This window comes from Portunus trituberculatus, chromosome 12 (genome assembly GCF_017591435.1).
Source record: "Portunus trituberculatus isolate SZX2019 chromosome 12, ASM1759143v1, whole genome shotgun sequence".
Classification (NCBI taxonomy): Eukaryota; Metazoa; Arthropoda; class Malacostraca; order Decapoda; family Portunidae; genus Portunus; species Portunus trituberculatus.
In genome coordinates, this window is record NC_059266.1 from 7,867,339 (window position 1) to 7,881,713 (window position 14,375).

The 14,375-nt window shown below is 47.1% G+C and overlaps 1 protein-coding gene across 3 annotated transcripts in view; it reads left to right on the forward strand.

Moving 5' to 3' along the window:
* The window catches only part of LOC123502788 (probable E3 ubiquitin-protein ligase makorin-2), a 36,695-nt gene that overhangs the window by 3,221 nt on the left and 19,099 nt on the right, over positions 1-14,375 (forward strand). For all 3 annotated transcript variants that reach the window (XR_006674223.1, XR_006674224.1, XM_045252050.1), the window contains exons 2-4: positions 1,134-1,262; positions 1,654-1,839; positions 2,248-2,492. Coding sequence is in view for 1 of the 3 variants with exons in the window: in XM_045252050.1 (XP_045107985.1) it covers positions 1,134-1,262; positions 1,654-1,839; positions 2,248-2,492 (560 nt within the window). In the remaining 2 variants the exon portion in view is untranslated. The remainder of the gene's footprint in view (positions 1-1,133; positions 1,263-1,653; positions 1,840-2,247; positions 2,493-14,375) is intronic.

The window sequence follows — 14,375 nt, forward strand, 5'->3', positions numbered from 1 at the left end:
CTCTCTCTCTCTCTCTCTCTCTCTCTCTCTCTCTCTCTCTCTCTCTCTCTCTCTCTCTCTCTCTCTCTCACACACACACACACACACACACACACACACACACACACACACACACACACACACACACACACACACACACACACACACACACACACACAAAGATGAAGGATAGAGAGAAATATTCTCTCTCTCTCTCTCTCTCTCTCTCTCTCTCTCTCTCTCTCTCTCTCTCTCTCTCTCTCTCTCTCTCTCTCTCTCTCTCTCTCTCGTCATTTCTTATATAATCCAACTGTTCTCTAATCCACCTCGCATCATCCCTGCATGTCATCTTCACTGTTACCAGATAGAAGCAGGAAGCCAAATAGAGTGACCTTTCTAAATAACCTCTAATCTTTACCTTAGTGCATTGCTCCTTATTATTTCTTACTCCCACTCCTACTCCACCTCCCTTTTTTTTTCATGTGAGAGGGGGAAAAGTCGGCTAAGGGCAACATAAAGCAAAAAGGAGGCTCATTTAGTTGTCAGTTCCAATGCAGGTTCGAGAGTTGGCCAAAATAAAGGGATTGATGTTCCTCTGTTCTTGGTGATGTCCTCCTTTCATTGTGTTGGTTGTGACGGAGGTTGTTTCTCTGTGTGTTTTTGGGGTTGTGTGGTGTTTGGTTGCTCTTGTGGTTCTTGGGGTTCTTGGGTGTTTGGTTTGGTTTGGTTTGGTTAGGTTAGGTTAGGTTAAAATTGGTTAGGTTTGATTATAATAAGCTACTTTTGGTTACATTAAGTTGTTATTATTATTTTTTTTTATTAGATTCGGTTTGATCAGATTAGGTTAGATTAGGGCTGGGTTAAGTTGGGTTGCATTAGATTAAGTTAGGATAGGTTAGGTTAGGTTAAGATTAGGTTAGAATAGGTTAGGTTAGGTTAGACTAAGTTAGGTTGAAAGGCAAGATTAAGATTAAGGTTAGGAGTTCTGCACTAATACCATAGAACATTCACCCAGATAACCTTGCAACAACCTTAATTTTTGTTACTATTTGGGCTTTTTTTGTGTTCCTTTGTGTTTGTTTGTAATCTCCCCGTGATGTGGCAGTTGTGTATGAAATGTATCGATCAGCATTCATGTGTGTGTATTCCCGCAGGTATTTCATGAATGGCGTATGTCGGGAGGGTGATCGGTGCCACTTTTCCCACAACAGAGACTCCTCCCGGCCCTCCATGATATGCCGCTACTACCTGAAGGGAAACTGCTACTACGGCCGCAGCTGCAGGTAAGGCAGGACTCCTCTTCTTATTCAGTTTCTCTCCAGACCTCAGTAACCACCACCACCATCACTGCTGCCATTGTCACCTTTGTCACCATCATAGTTCACTGTACCTATCTCCAGCACTTCACCACAGCTAGTATGCCCTCAACCATCACCATCATTGTCATCACATCATCCACCAGTATCATCACCATACCTCATTTCTCATCTCCAGCACACACCACCACACCACACCACTACCTCTACCAATACCAGTACCACACCACACCACACATATTTTCAACACACACCACACCACTGCCAATACCACACCACACCACACCACACTACACCACACCACACCACACCACACCACTACCATGACCATCTCCTCACCAGCCACACTCCTCGACAGGTATGACCACACATGGCCGGGTCACCAGAGCGGGTCGGAGTATAGCCAGACAGAAGGTCCCCCCACACACCTTGGCGAGTCGTCCCAGCAGGGTCCAGCATGCACCAACACGTCCCGGCACAAAGACACTCTCTCTCTGTCTGCACCACATGTACAGTCTAGTCAGCCAAGCCTTCTGTCACAGAGGTGGGTGTGGCAGCGATGTTGCTGCTCACGTTTGAAATATGGACATGAAATGAAGGTAGATTTAGTTGTACAATTTACTTTGCCATAACTGCAGCACAATAGTTAACCCCTTCAGTACCAGGACATGTTTTCATATTCATTCTGCTTACTATTTGGCGATGATGTTTTACAGCTTCAAAAACTCGTGTTGGGACTAAAATAGTGAAGACTCTGTGCATCAATCTTTTGCCCTCCATAGATGCCTCTTAATGTAAATCAAATCATCTAATCATACCCAAAACTTCAGGTAAAAATGCATCCCAGTACTGAAAGGGTTAATCTCTCTATCTCGAATGACAAAAAGCCAGAAGACATCCAGATAGTAATGACAACAAACAAACTAACCAATATGTGTTCCTTTCATCCCAGCAAACCAAACAAGGACTTCACCAGCACCACCTCCCAAAGCAGTCATGTCACCAGCAACACCAGCAGCAGTAGTAGTCTCAGGAAGAAGGGCAGCAGCGGCAGCCCCAGCAACAGCAACAGTGTGTCCTGCATGGTGAGCCAAGGCCGCCAGCCATCCCACTCTCTCCTGCAGGACAGCCGGGTGCCCTCCTGGGTGGACGCTCCTGAATTTGTACCTAAGCTTGCCAAAGAAGATATTTTAAACTGTAAGTGTCTAGAGAGAGAGAATGTTTGCCTTCTCTCTATCCTTCATCTTTTTGTGTATTTACCTAGTTGTATTTACCTAGTTGTAGTTTTACAGGACCTGGCCTTTATGCTCGTGTGGTCCCGTCTCCATGTCTACACTTATCCAATTTTTCTTTAAAACTGTGCACACTCATTGCTGACACCACTTCCTCACTCAAACTATTCCAAGTCTCAACACATCTTTGTGAGAAACTATATTTTTTAACATCTCTCAGACATCTTCCCTTCCTCAGTTTCTTACTATGTGATCTTGTGCTTGTAATGTCATATTTTTCTCTCAGGGTGAGTTTCTCATTATCCACTTGATCCATTCTGTTAATCAATTTATAAACTTGTATCAGATCCCTCTCTCTTCTCTGTTCCAAGGTTGGTAGATCCATAGCCTTTAGTCTCTCCTCATATGTCATCCCTTTAAATTCTGGAACCATTCTTGTAGCCATTTTTGTAGTCTCTCCAATTTTCTTATGTGTTTCTTTTATGGGGGTCCACACAACTCCTGCATATTCCAATCTAGGTCTTATTTTAGTACTTATCAATTTCTTCATCATTTCTTTGTCCATATAGTGAAATGCTACTCCAATATTCCTTAGCAAATTATATGTCTCTCTGAAAATTCTATCAATATGGCTTACCGGTTGATTGTTTTCTTCCATTGTCACTCCCAAGTCCTTTTCCTTTTTTACTTTTTCTAGTTCTACTCCATCTCCCATCTTATAGATTCCCACTGGTCGTCTTTCACTTTTTCCCATTTCCATGACATGGCTTTTGTCCACATTGAATTCCATCTCCCATTTTTTGCTCCATTTCCAGATCTTGTTTAAGTCTTCCTGCAGTATTTCACAATCCTCTTTTGTTTAATGACTCTGCACAGTTTCGCATCGTCCGCAAACAGATTTATGTAGCTGTTCACTCCTCTGGCATGTCATTTATATATATGAGAAAAGTATTGGTGCCAATACTGACCCCTGTGGCACTCCGCTGTCTACTGTTCTCCACTTGGACTTCATATCTTTAACTATCTTCCTTATTTCTCTCCCCCTCAAGTAATTCTTCATCCATCTCAATGTGCTTCCTTTTAAGCCACCCTTCTCCTCTAACTTCCATAGTAATCTTTCATGTGGCACTTTATCAAACGCCTTTTTTAAATCTAAATAAATACAGTCAATCCATCCCTCTCTCTCTTGTACTTTATCAACTATTCTAGAGTAGAAACTCAATAAATTTGTTACACATGACCGACCTTTTCTAAAACCAAATTGGCTATTTGATAATATTTTGTTGTCTTCAAGAAACTCAATCCATTGTTTCTTTATTACTTTTTCACACATCTTGCATATTACACTAGTTAGTGATACCGGTCTGTAATTTAAAGGTTCTTCCTTCCTTCCGCTCTTATATATGGGAACCACCTCAGCTCTTTTCCATTCTACTGGCACTGTTCCATTTTCTATTGAGCATTTTATGATGTTGTATATAGGACTTGCTAGTTCTTCCCTACATTCTTTCAGTATTCTGCCTGAGACTTCATCCGGTCCCATTGCCTTTTCCTCATCCAATTCCGTCATCAACTTTTTTATTTCAAGCTTGGTTACTTTAATCTCTTTCATATAGACAGTCTCTCTATTACCCTGTGGTCTTTCAAATTTGGATTCCTTAGTAAAGACCTCATGAAATTTACTATTTAACAGTTCTGCCATACTTTTTGGGTCTTCCACCATCCCATTCTCTCCTTTTAACCTTTCTATTGTTTCTTTTTGTCTTATTTTTCCATTTATGAATCTGTAGAACAATTTTGGTTGTTCCTTACATTTTTTGACAATGTCCTTTTCATAGTTCCTTTCTTCTTCCTTTCTCACCTTAGCATATTCATTTCTTGCTGTTTTGAAGTTTTCCTTATTTTCTGGATTTCTATTTCTCCACCTTTTCCATGCTCCATCTCTTTTCTCCTTTGCCCTAGCACATCTTGCATTAAACCAATCTTTCTTTCCTTCTTCTTTAGGTCTATATTTCGGGACATATTCCCTGACTCCTGTTTTGTATATTTCCAAAAATAAGTTATATTTCTCTTGAACCGTTAATGAGTTTTCCATCTCCTCCCAGTTTACGTTTTAAAATAGTTCTTGAGATTCTCAATATCAGCCTTTCTGTAATTTAATCGGTCTCCTTTGTATGATTCATCTCTATCTTCCTTTCCTTCTTCTATATCCATTTCTAATATTACATGGTCACTCTTTCCCAATGGGCACTTATATCTTATATCATCGTTCATTTGTATACCCCTTGTAAAAACTAGGTCCAATCTTGCCAGCTCATCGCTTTCCTCTGAATCTTGTGTTTTCCTTTACTCTTTGGACCATCAAATTATCTATCATTAGGTTCAGGAATCTATCTCCCCAGGCTTCTTGCCCCATACCACTTTCATAATTTTCCCAGTCCACTTCCTTACAGTTGAAATCTTCTAATATAACTTTTCTCCTTTCTTTAATGATTCTTGTAAGACTCCTTATTGTGTCATTTATCATGTCTTTATATTCTTGATTAGTCCATGAATTTGTTTTTGGTGGCACATATGTTCCAATGATTGTTAACTCCTTTTTGTTAATATGCATCTTAACATACAGTATTTCTGATTTTCCTTCCCCAAACTCCACTTGATTTACCACTATCTCCTTCCTTAACATCATCATGACTCCTCCTCCTCCTTTACCCACTCTGTCTCTCCTCCATATATTATACCTTTTATCTATGTCTATTTTTATTGCCTCATTTAACTTTGTTTCCACCAGGCATACAATATCTGGTTCTTCTTTCTTTATGTAATCTCTTAATTCTAATTTACTAGATAAAACCCCATCTATGTTTGTATACATCATTTTTAATCTCTTGTTCTTATCATTTTTAGTTAAACTTGCTCCATTTTTTTTCTCTTCCTTCTCTTTTATATACCATTTCCTTATCCTGTCTCCTATAATTCTCCAAAAAGATGCCTTCTTTCTTCCTCTGACCTTTCATTATTTTTTTTCCCTTGCTTCTGCCACCAGTTCATTGTGTCTCTTCCTTTCCTTCTCATTTATATTTTTCTTTATATATATATATATATCTTTGCAACCTTCTGTTTCTCTGAGTTTTGTTGTTCTATATAGTATTTCTTCTGTTGCTGCTTGTGATTTTAGTAATATCTTAATTGGTCTCACTGTTCCTTCTTGATATGGTCCCATTCTGTGGATTTCTTCTACTTCCTCTTCTAAGTTCTGTCTATCCTCGTCATTTAGATTTTTTAGTAGGTCTTTTACTGATTTCATTTCCTCCTTTTCCCTTCTTGGTCTATATTTAACATTCTTTTCTTTCAGGCCAAAAATAATTACACTTTTTTTTTCCGCAATTTCTCTTACTAGATTTTTTTTTTTTTTTCTTCATATTCTCATCTCTTTCTTTTAACTTTTCTTGAAATACTTCCTGAAATTTTTCCGAGTCTTTCTTATCTTGGATTCTCCATGCCTGTACTTCTTTTTTAATCACGTCTTGTACTCTTTCCTCTTCTTTGTTAACCCGTCCAGCCTCGCTGATGGCTGAGAGCCGTCGCGTATGTGTGTAACGCTCAGCCCCGTTGACGGCTCTCAGCCGTTGCAAGTTCTCTACCCTGTATCTTCGTACATAATTGTCTTAGGTTTTTAATCTTAACACACGTTATGAGTCAACATACGGGGCAAGTTTACACTACTTGGCAACTTACCTACAAGTCCTTACTTGTCACTCAAAGCAGGAAATATTCGCACGCTGACATTTTAGGCTTTGTACTGGATGTGGATAGACATGGCTGACTTTCTGCGTCGCCCGAGGCAGGAGAAGAGAATTCTTTCTCTTGCTGAGGCAATAGATATTGTGTTAGAGTCAGATGAGTACGTTGACAGTGCCTCAGATGACTCTTCTGGGGAGGAATATGTCCCTACAGCAGAGGATCTGGAAAAAATGGAGCCTCCAATTTTACCATCGTCCCGATGTGGTTCCGGTGTGAGTACACGCCCATATCCTTCATCTCCATCATCTCCACCATCATTACAACTACCCTCAGATGAAGATACTGATGGCGATGGCGATAACGAAGATGAAGACGACCCACTGAGCTTCCTATGTTCATTGGGGCTGCAGAAACGAGGGAAGAAGAGAGGACTTGACGGTGAAGTGTGTGGAGACGAGGCTAAGACATTGCCAATGCCTCGATTGCCTTCTCCAACATTACCGCCCGTCTCTCCTTTGAAAAACACTTCCAAAATCTACCAAGAACAAAGAAAATGGTAATGATGAAGAGATAAAGTATGCAGCTAAGCCCGTATCAACATCGATTAGACGCCGTCTCTGTGGTCAAGAAATGACACATCATGACTTCCTTCATGAATCAACATCACCACAGCCAGTACCTTCTCGTCTCCCTGATGTGTCCCCATCACCCACATCATCACAGCCAGGACCTTCTCGTCTCCTTGACATGTCTCCAGTATTTGCATCACCACAGCCAGGACCTTCTTGTCTCCCTGACATGTCCCCAGCACCCACATCACCACAGCCAGCACCTTCCCGTCTCCCTGACGTGTCCCCAACACCTGCATCACCATAGCCAGGACCTTCTCGTCTCACTGACGTGTCCCTAGTACCTGCATCACCACAGCCAGGACTTTCTCGTCTCCGTGACGTATCCCCAGTGTGGGTTAGTAGCTAGGCTTGGGCACACATTCATATCCAGGCGCCACGCCGACAGAGCACCCTAGCGGAAGCATCAGTAGTCAGCGCCTTGCCCACAACACAGAGACACGCAGCTGCTAGGTGCCTCTCTTGTGTACTTGTGATCTACTTGCTGTAACCTTACGCCCAATAGATTTAAGAACCTAGAACCTTTTTCCATTCACCCCTGTGCCCATGAGTGACTTGAGGACCATACATGGCGCAGTGAGTAACTTCTACGGGCTGTATCAAGTGTTACAGTGACTGCTTCTTTCCCGCGCGGCTTCTAGTGCGAGCGGGAACCCTGTTGTGGTGTTTTTCGTGGCTATTCTGTGGTTGTGACTGTGCCTCACGAGTAGTAACAGTGCTCAGTGACAGTGTAGAGTGCATTACAGTGACTCGTGTGCAGTGACCCCCCCACCCTTATGATACATATACATAAGGACGGTTTCTGTTTCTCCGGCGCCACTCCGGAGTGAGCGGCGAGCGTCTTCCCACTCTGCCTGTTCATGACGCACAAGTACCTACCGCTGCCACCACTCCCCGCGGCATCTTCATGCATACCAGCACCTTGCATACTTGCCTATACACTAAGGAAGGAGGCTGAGGGGTTGACCCCCTCCTGATATAGTGTACGTGCAACTCGTATGCCAGGGCCTGTCACCAGGCAGCAAGCCAAGCAAGCAGCAGACATGGCAGAGAACCCAGACTTCACTCGCCTCCTCCGGTACTTTGAGGAGCAACGTCGTCTCCAGGATGAGCAGCGACGCCAGGAGGAGGAACAACAATGCCAGGAGGAACAGAAATGCCGCCAGGAGGAGGAACAATGACGCCAGGAGGAAGAACAAAGGCGCCAGGATGAGCAAAGGAGGAGAGATGATGAGTTCAGAGCGCTGCTGGCAGCCCTGACTGGCCAGCGGTTGGCAACACCACCACCATCTTCCGACACCCATGGGTCACCTCCCGGTATCCAACACTCAGCCACACACCCCTCACAGCCTCCAAAGGCCATTATTAAACCTCCACATCAGCTGCAGCCTGACTCTTCATTCCAAAATGTTTGCGAATTGAGGCGTAAGTGGACAGATTTATGCTACAATGATAGATCTGTCCATCCTTACCCTGTCTAAACAACTAATTCAACTTAGGAAGTGTTTGTCCCCTGAGATGCTTCACGTTCTACGGTCTCATTTTAACATACCCGACGACACTGCCTCTTCTGTCCAAGAGGTACTTGACATGCTCGAAGCACACGTGAAGGACCAGATGAATGAGGCCCTGCGACGCAGAGAACTGTTCAGCTGCAGGCAGGCAGTCGGAGAAAAATTCGATGAGTACTACGTCCGTGTCAAAGGTCTGGCCGACGCGCTGGACGTCTGCAAGGGACAAGATGACACCTGTTATGAAATGCAGATCAAGCAAGTGATCATGATGGGCGTCCGGGATGAGCAACTCATTCAAGAACTCATTCCCAACATCCCCACTCTTTCTCTGGATGAGATAGTACAGCAGTGTTATGCCTTTGAGATGGCCCGCACCACAGCCTCCGTGATTGCCTCACACGAGAAGATGATTTGCGTGACGTCGCAATACAAGGCAAACAAGAAAAAACAGAAAACTCTAGCGCCAGCGTCACCCCCTCCACCAAAGGAGACTTGCAACAACTGCCTCAGGACACATGAATGAAGCAAGTGCCCTGCCAGCGAGTCCACATGTAGCAATTGTGGTAAGCATGGTCCCTGGGCCAGAACCCCGCACTGCTCGGCTCTGAAAGTTACTTGTCGTGCATGCGGGAATGTGGGCCACTACGACCGGAGCTGTAGAAAATCCAAGGGCCATGGGAAAGGTACTGCTACTCAAGGGCGTACACAGGAATCCCCACGTTCTAAAGGCAATGGAGCTCGGCTCGTCCATTCTGCCCAGCGCGCCCAGTCACCATCCTGTCACTGTTACTGTTGTCCATAGCAAGGGATCAAGTTCCATCTCCATGCTGCCAGACACGGGTGCAAACGCGACTATCATCGGCCCTGGACATCTTACGAGGCTTGAAGTGTACCCCAGCGACCTCCAACCAACACCAGCCGACTCGAGGTACACCGCAGATGGCTCATCCATGTTGCCAGCCCTCGGATCATTGCAGGCAGAGCTACACCTTAAGGGTAACATGGCACGGGTTTGGATTGACGTCCATGAGGACATCCCTGTCCCTCTGTTGTCCCATCAAGCCTGCAAGGAGCTCTGGTTGATCCCGGACCGCTTCCCACAGCCCATCGCTGAAGTGACGCACGCCAGTGTTCGTGTTCACACACAGGACAAGGAAGCCACCGCTGTGGTGCCAGATGCCGCACCCATGCCAACCTCCGAACTGCCTTTCTCGCTCCCGTCCACCCCGACGCCAGCACTACCCTTTAACGCCACTATAACTCCTGCACAGGCCAAGGCATTCTTCTTGAAGGAATACAAGGACGTGCTGATGTCTCGGCGGACTTATTCAACTCGCCTCTCAAGTCCATGGCAGGCCCGCCAATGAGGATTCATTTACATGAGGATGCTCGACCCTTTGCGATCCACACTCCACGCCAGATCCCATTGGCTTTCTAGGAGGAGGTGAAGAAAGAGTTTCAGTCTATGGTGGCACAGGGCATCATAGCGCCTGCTGGTGATAACCTATCCCCATGGTGCCACCCGCTCCTTGCAGTTGCCAAGCCCAACGGAGGTGTGCGGATCACCACTGATCTATCAAAGCTCAGCGATCAGGTGTCACGTCCTGCACATCCCTCACCCACACCTTTCATGGCCATCAGGAGTGTAGCCCCGAAGTCAAGATACTTCACTACCGTCGATGCGCTGTGTGGCTACTGGCAGCTAGAGTTGGCTGAGGAGGACCAGCATCTCACCACTTTTATCACACCTTATGGCAGGTATCAGTATCTACATGGCCCGATGGGCTTTGCAGCTACCGGTGATACCTTCTGCCTTCGTGGAGATGCGGCCTTGCAAGGTATCTCCAACTGTGTCAAGGTTGTTGACGATGTCCTCCTCTATGATGAAACCTACCTCAAGCACCTGCAACGCATCAACGTCGTTCTGGCCAGGTGCAGAGCAAATGGCTTCACGCTGAATGCCGACAAGTTCATCCTTGCCGCACCAGCAGTGAAATTCTGCGGGTTCGTCCTGTCCGCCAACGGGATTGAGGCCGACCCAGAGAAGGTGAGAGCTATAGCTGACTTCCCAACACCAGCCAACACCACAGATCTGAGATCGTTCATGGGCCTGGTTAATCAGCTAACCGAGTTCTCACCTGACATCTCCACCGCAGCTCAGCCTCACAGGCCTCTCATGAGCTCGCGGCATGCGTTTGTGTGGACCTCTGACCATGCCGCAGCCTTCTCCAAGGTCAAGGAGGCCCTCTCAAGTCCACCACAACTCTCCATGTTAGACCCGCAGTGGCCCACCATCCTCCAGACAGACGCGTCCTGCCTCCACGGCCTCGGTTACACACTTCTACAAGACTATGGTGGCAACATGCTCCGCCTGATTCAGTGTGGCTCCCGCTTTGTGTCAGATGCAGAGATGTGCTATGCCACCATCGAGCTGGAGATGTTAGCAGTTGCCTGGGCGATGCACAAGTGCAGCTACTACCTGAAGGGGCTGCACCACTTTGAACATGTGACGGACCACCGCCCGCTTGTCCCCATCTTGAACCACTACACTCTTGATGCTGTGGAGAACCCTCGCCTACAGTGCCTGAAAGAGAAGCTGTCGCCATACGTGTTCACTATTCAGTGGCGCTCCGGGAAGATGCTCTGCATCCCTGACGCATTGTCCCGGCATCCAGTCGACCACACAGATATGAGTGATGACATGCTTCACGATGTCTCTGTCCGGGATGCAGTTTCACTGAGGGCAGTGTGTTCTCTTGTCCCTCCCGACAAGCAGGCCCGACAGGAGACATCAAGTTGGAGGAGCTCCAGCAAGCGGCACGTAACGATGAGGCATACACCAGACTGTTGGACTATGTACGTCATGGCTTCCCAACCCACCGTTACGACTTGCACAACTCCCTCCTGCCATTCTGGAAACTTCGCCACCACCTCTACAGTGACGGCGACCTCGTGCTATACAGCCCGCGTGTCATAGTCCCTGCGGCATCACGCAGGACAGTGCTACAGTGCCTGCATGACAGCCACCGCGGGGCTGAGTCTACCAAGCGTCGTGCGCGGCAAATAGTCTTCTGGCCTGGTATAAATGCAGACATCACCAGTGTTGTGCGTTCCTGCATCCTCTGCCAGACACTGTTACCTAGTCAGCAACAGGAGGAATATTGCAATGACGACCATCCTATGCGACCCTTCGAGTCTGTGTCAGCAGATTACTTCTCAGTGGCAGGAAAAGCCTTTCTTGTCATCGCTGACCGTCTGTCTGGTTGGCCAGTCGTCATTCCATGTAGCAGGGACACTACCGCTGCCGCCACCATTCGACACTTCAGGAGTTACTTCCGCGACTTAGGTGTCCCCGTGTGCCTTAGGACCGACGGTGAACCTCAATTCACAAGCCACGCCCTTGAAGAATTCCTGACTCGCTGGGGTGTTCGCCACATTGTGACATCTCCGCACTACCCACAGCCAAACGGACATGCCGAGGCAGCCGTCAAGTCCATGAAACACTTGATCATGAAAGTGGCCCCTATGGGCAACAAAGACTGCGAGGATTTCGACAGGGGTCTCTTGGAAGTTCGCAACACCCCTAACCACAATGGTCGCTCCCCTGCACAAGTCCTGTATGGCCACCCTCTGCGCACCTGTGTGCCTGCCCACCCCTCTTCTTTCCAGGCTGAATGGCACGCCAAGGCAGAGGAATGTGATCGCCGTGCAGCACAGCAGGCGGAAGCGGCTATTTCCCGCTACGACCAGCATGCTCACCAGCTACCCGCCCTTCAAGTCAACCAGCAGATCCGCATCCAGGATCCTGTAACTGGCCTCTGGGATAAGGTAGGCATCGTCATGGCAATGTGGCAGGTCACGGCAGTTCCACGTCCGCCTCCTGAGTGGATGTCTTCTGTGGCGCAACCGTCGCCACTTATGCCCGGCTTTCATCCCTGCGGAGGACTCTGAGGACCACATCCCTGCTGACCATGGGCCCCAGGAACCTCCAGCTCTCCGTCGCTCACCCCGTCTCCAAGGTCAAGCCGCTGAGACTCCATGCTGAAGACTTTGCTATCAGCTTAAGGGGGTAGGGGAGGTGTGGGTTAGTAGCTAGGCTTAGGCACACATTCATATCCAGGCGCCACGCCGACAGAGCACCCTAGCGGAAGCATCAGTAGTCAGCGCCTTGCCCACAACACAGAGACACGCAGCTGCTAGGTGCCTCTCTTGTGTACTTGTGATCTACTTGCTGTAACCTTACGCTCAATAGATTTAAGAACCTAGAACCTTTTTCCATTCACCCCTGTGCCCGTGAGTGACTTAAGGACCATACACCCAGCACCTGAATCACTACAGCCAGGACCTTCCCGTCTCCCTGACGTGTCCCCAACACCCGCATCACCACAGCCAGGACCTCCTCGTCTCCCTGATTTGCCCCTAGTTCCTGTATCACCACAGCCAGGACCTTCTCGTCTCCCTGACGTGTCCCCAGCACCTGAATCACCACAGCCAGTACCTTCTTATCTCCCTGACATGTCCCCAACACCTGCATCACTATAACCAGGACCTTCTCGTCTCCTTAACATATCTCCAGCACCAGCATCACCACAGCCAAGACCCTTTAATTGCCCTCCCCAGCCTTTGCACAGTCTACATCAGCAGCAGGGGCATGTTATAACCCGTGGACGTGCCACCCGTGGCCATATATCAAAGAAGGTGACCCTGGTGCGCACTCCTCCCGGAGAGGCTGTTACATGCAGGAGTTCACAAACCCGCTCACAATCAAGATCTATACAACTAAAAATGTCAAGAGGAAGGACCCTCCCACTGAGTGCCGGTACAAGGACAGCAGAGCCTAATGGGGAGAATGCAGAAAGGCAGGAAGGACAGACCACAAACCAGGCGTGGAACTGGAGGGATGGGACTCATTACCAGTCCAACAGCTTCAACTTTCAAGGCGTCAGGGAGGCGGGGCCTAACATCCCCGGTGCCCACCGGCACATGACAAGACTGGATGTTTTCATTCAGTTTTTCACAGCAAATCTCCTCTCTATGATTGCTGACCAGACAAACTGGTACAACTACTGGGAAGGTGCAAGCAAAAAACTCTGCCCGTCTCACTTGGACAGACGTGGACATTGGAGAAATGTATGTTTTCATTGCTGTTGTTCTGCTAATGGGGGTGATAAAGAAGTCGTCAATCAGAAAATATTGGGCGTGTGATCCAATCCTTGTCACTCCCATATTTGGCAGATTGATGAGCCGGAATAGATTCACAGCCATTATGGGTAACCTTAATTTTACAGACAGCCTCCAGAGCCATCTTGATTCTCAGCATGGAGTTCATATGGATACCATGGAAAGAATCAGGCCAGTCTTAGAGCACCTGAAGGTGAAGTTCACTGCCGTCTTCAGACCATACCAGAAGGAGCTGTTGTTATAACAATGATGCAGCAATACCTCAACAAAGGACACATTCTGTATTTTGACAACTGGTATACTAGCTCCTCCCTTGCCCTGTACCTCCATGATCACGGGACTGGAGTGTGTGGCACTGTCAAGAGGAATCGGTCTTACATGCCAGAGTTACCATTCAGGAGACTAGCTGACAGCATTATTTACCTTGAAGCCAACAATATTCTGCTACTATCTTGGATGGATAACAGTGACGTAAACATCCTGACAACGATCCACCCACCTATGATGGAAGATTCAAGACGTCGTGATAGAGCAACTGGAGAGATACGCAAGAAGCCTGTAGCAGTAGAAGACTACAACATCAATATGCGCCTAGTAGATAAATCTGACGCTGTTATTTCTTCCGTCGAATGTGCCAGAAGGACAATGAGGTGGTACAATAAATTGTTTTTCCACCTCTTGGATATGACTGTCTACAACTGCCACGTCCTGTACAGCCATATCACTGGAGTAAAGGAGACGATGGAAGACTTCACTATCGAGCTGGCCCGGGATCTCCTA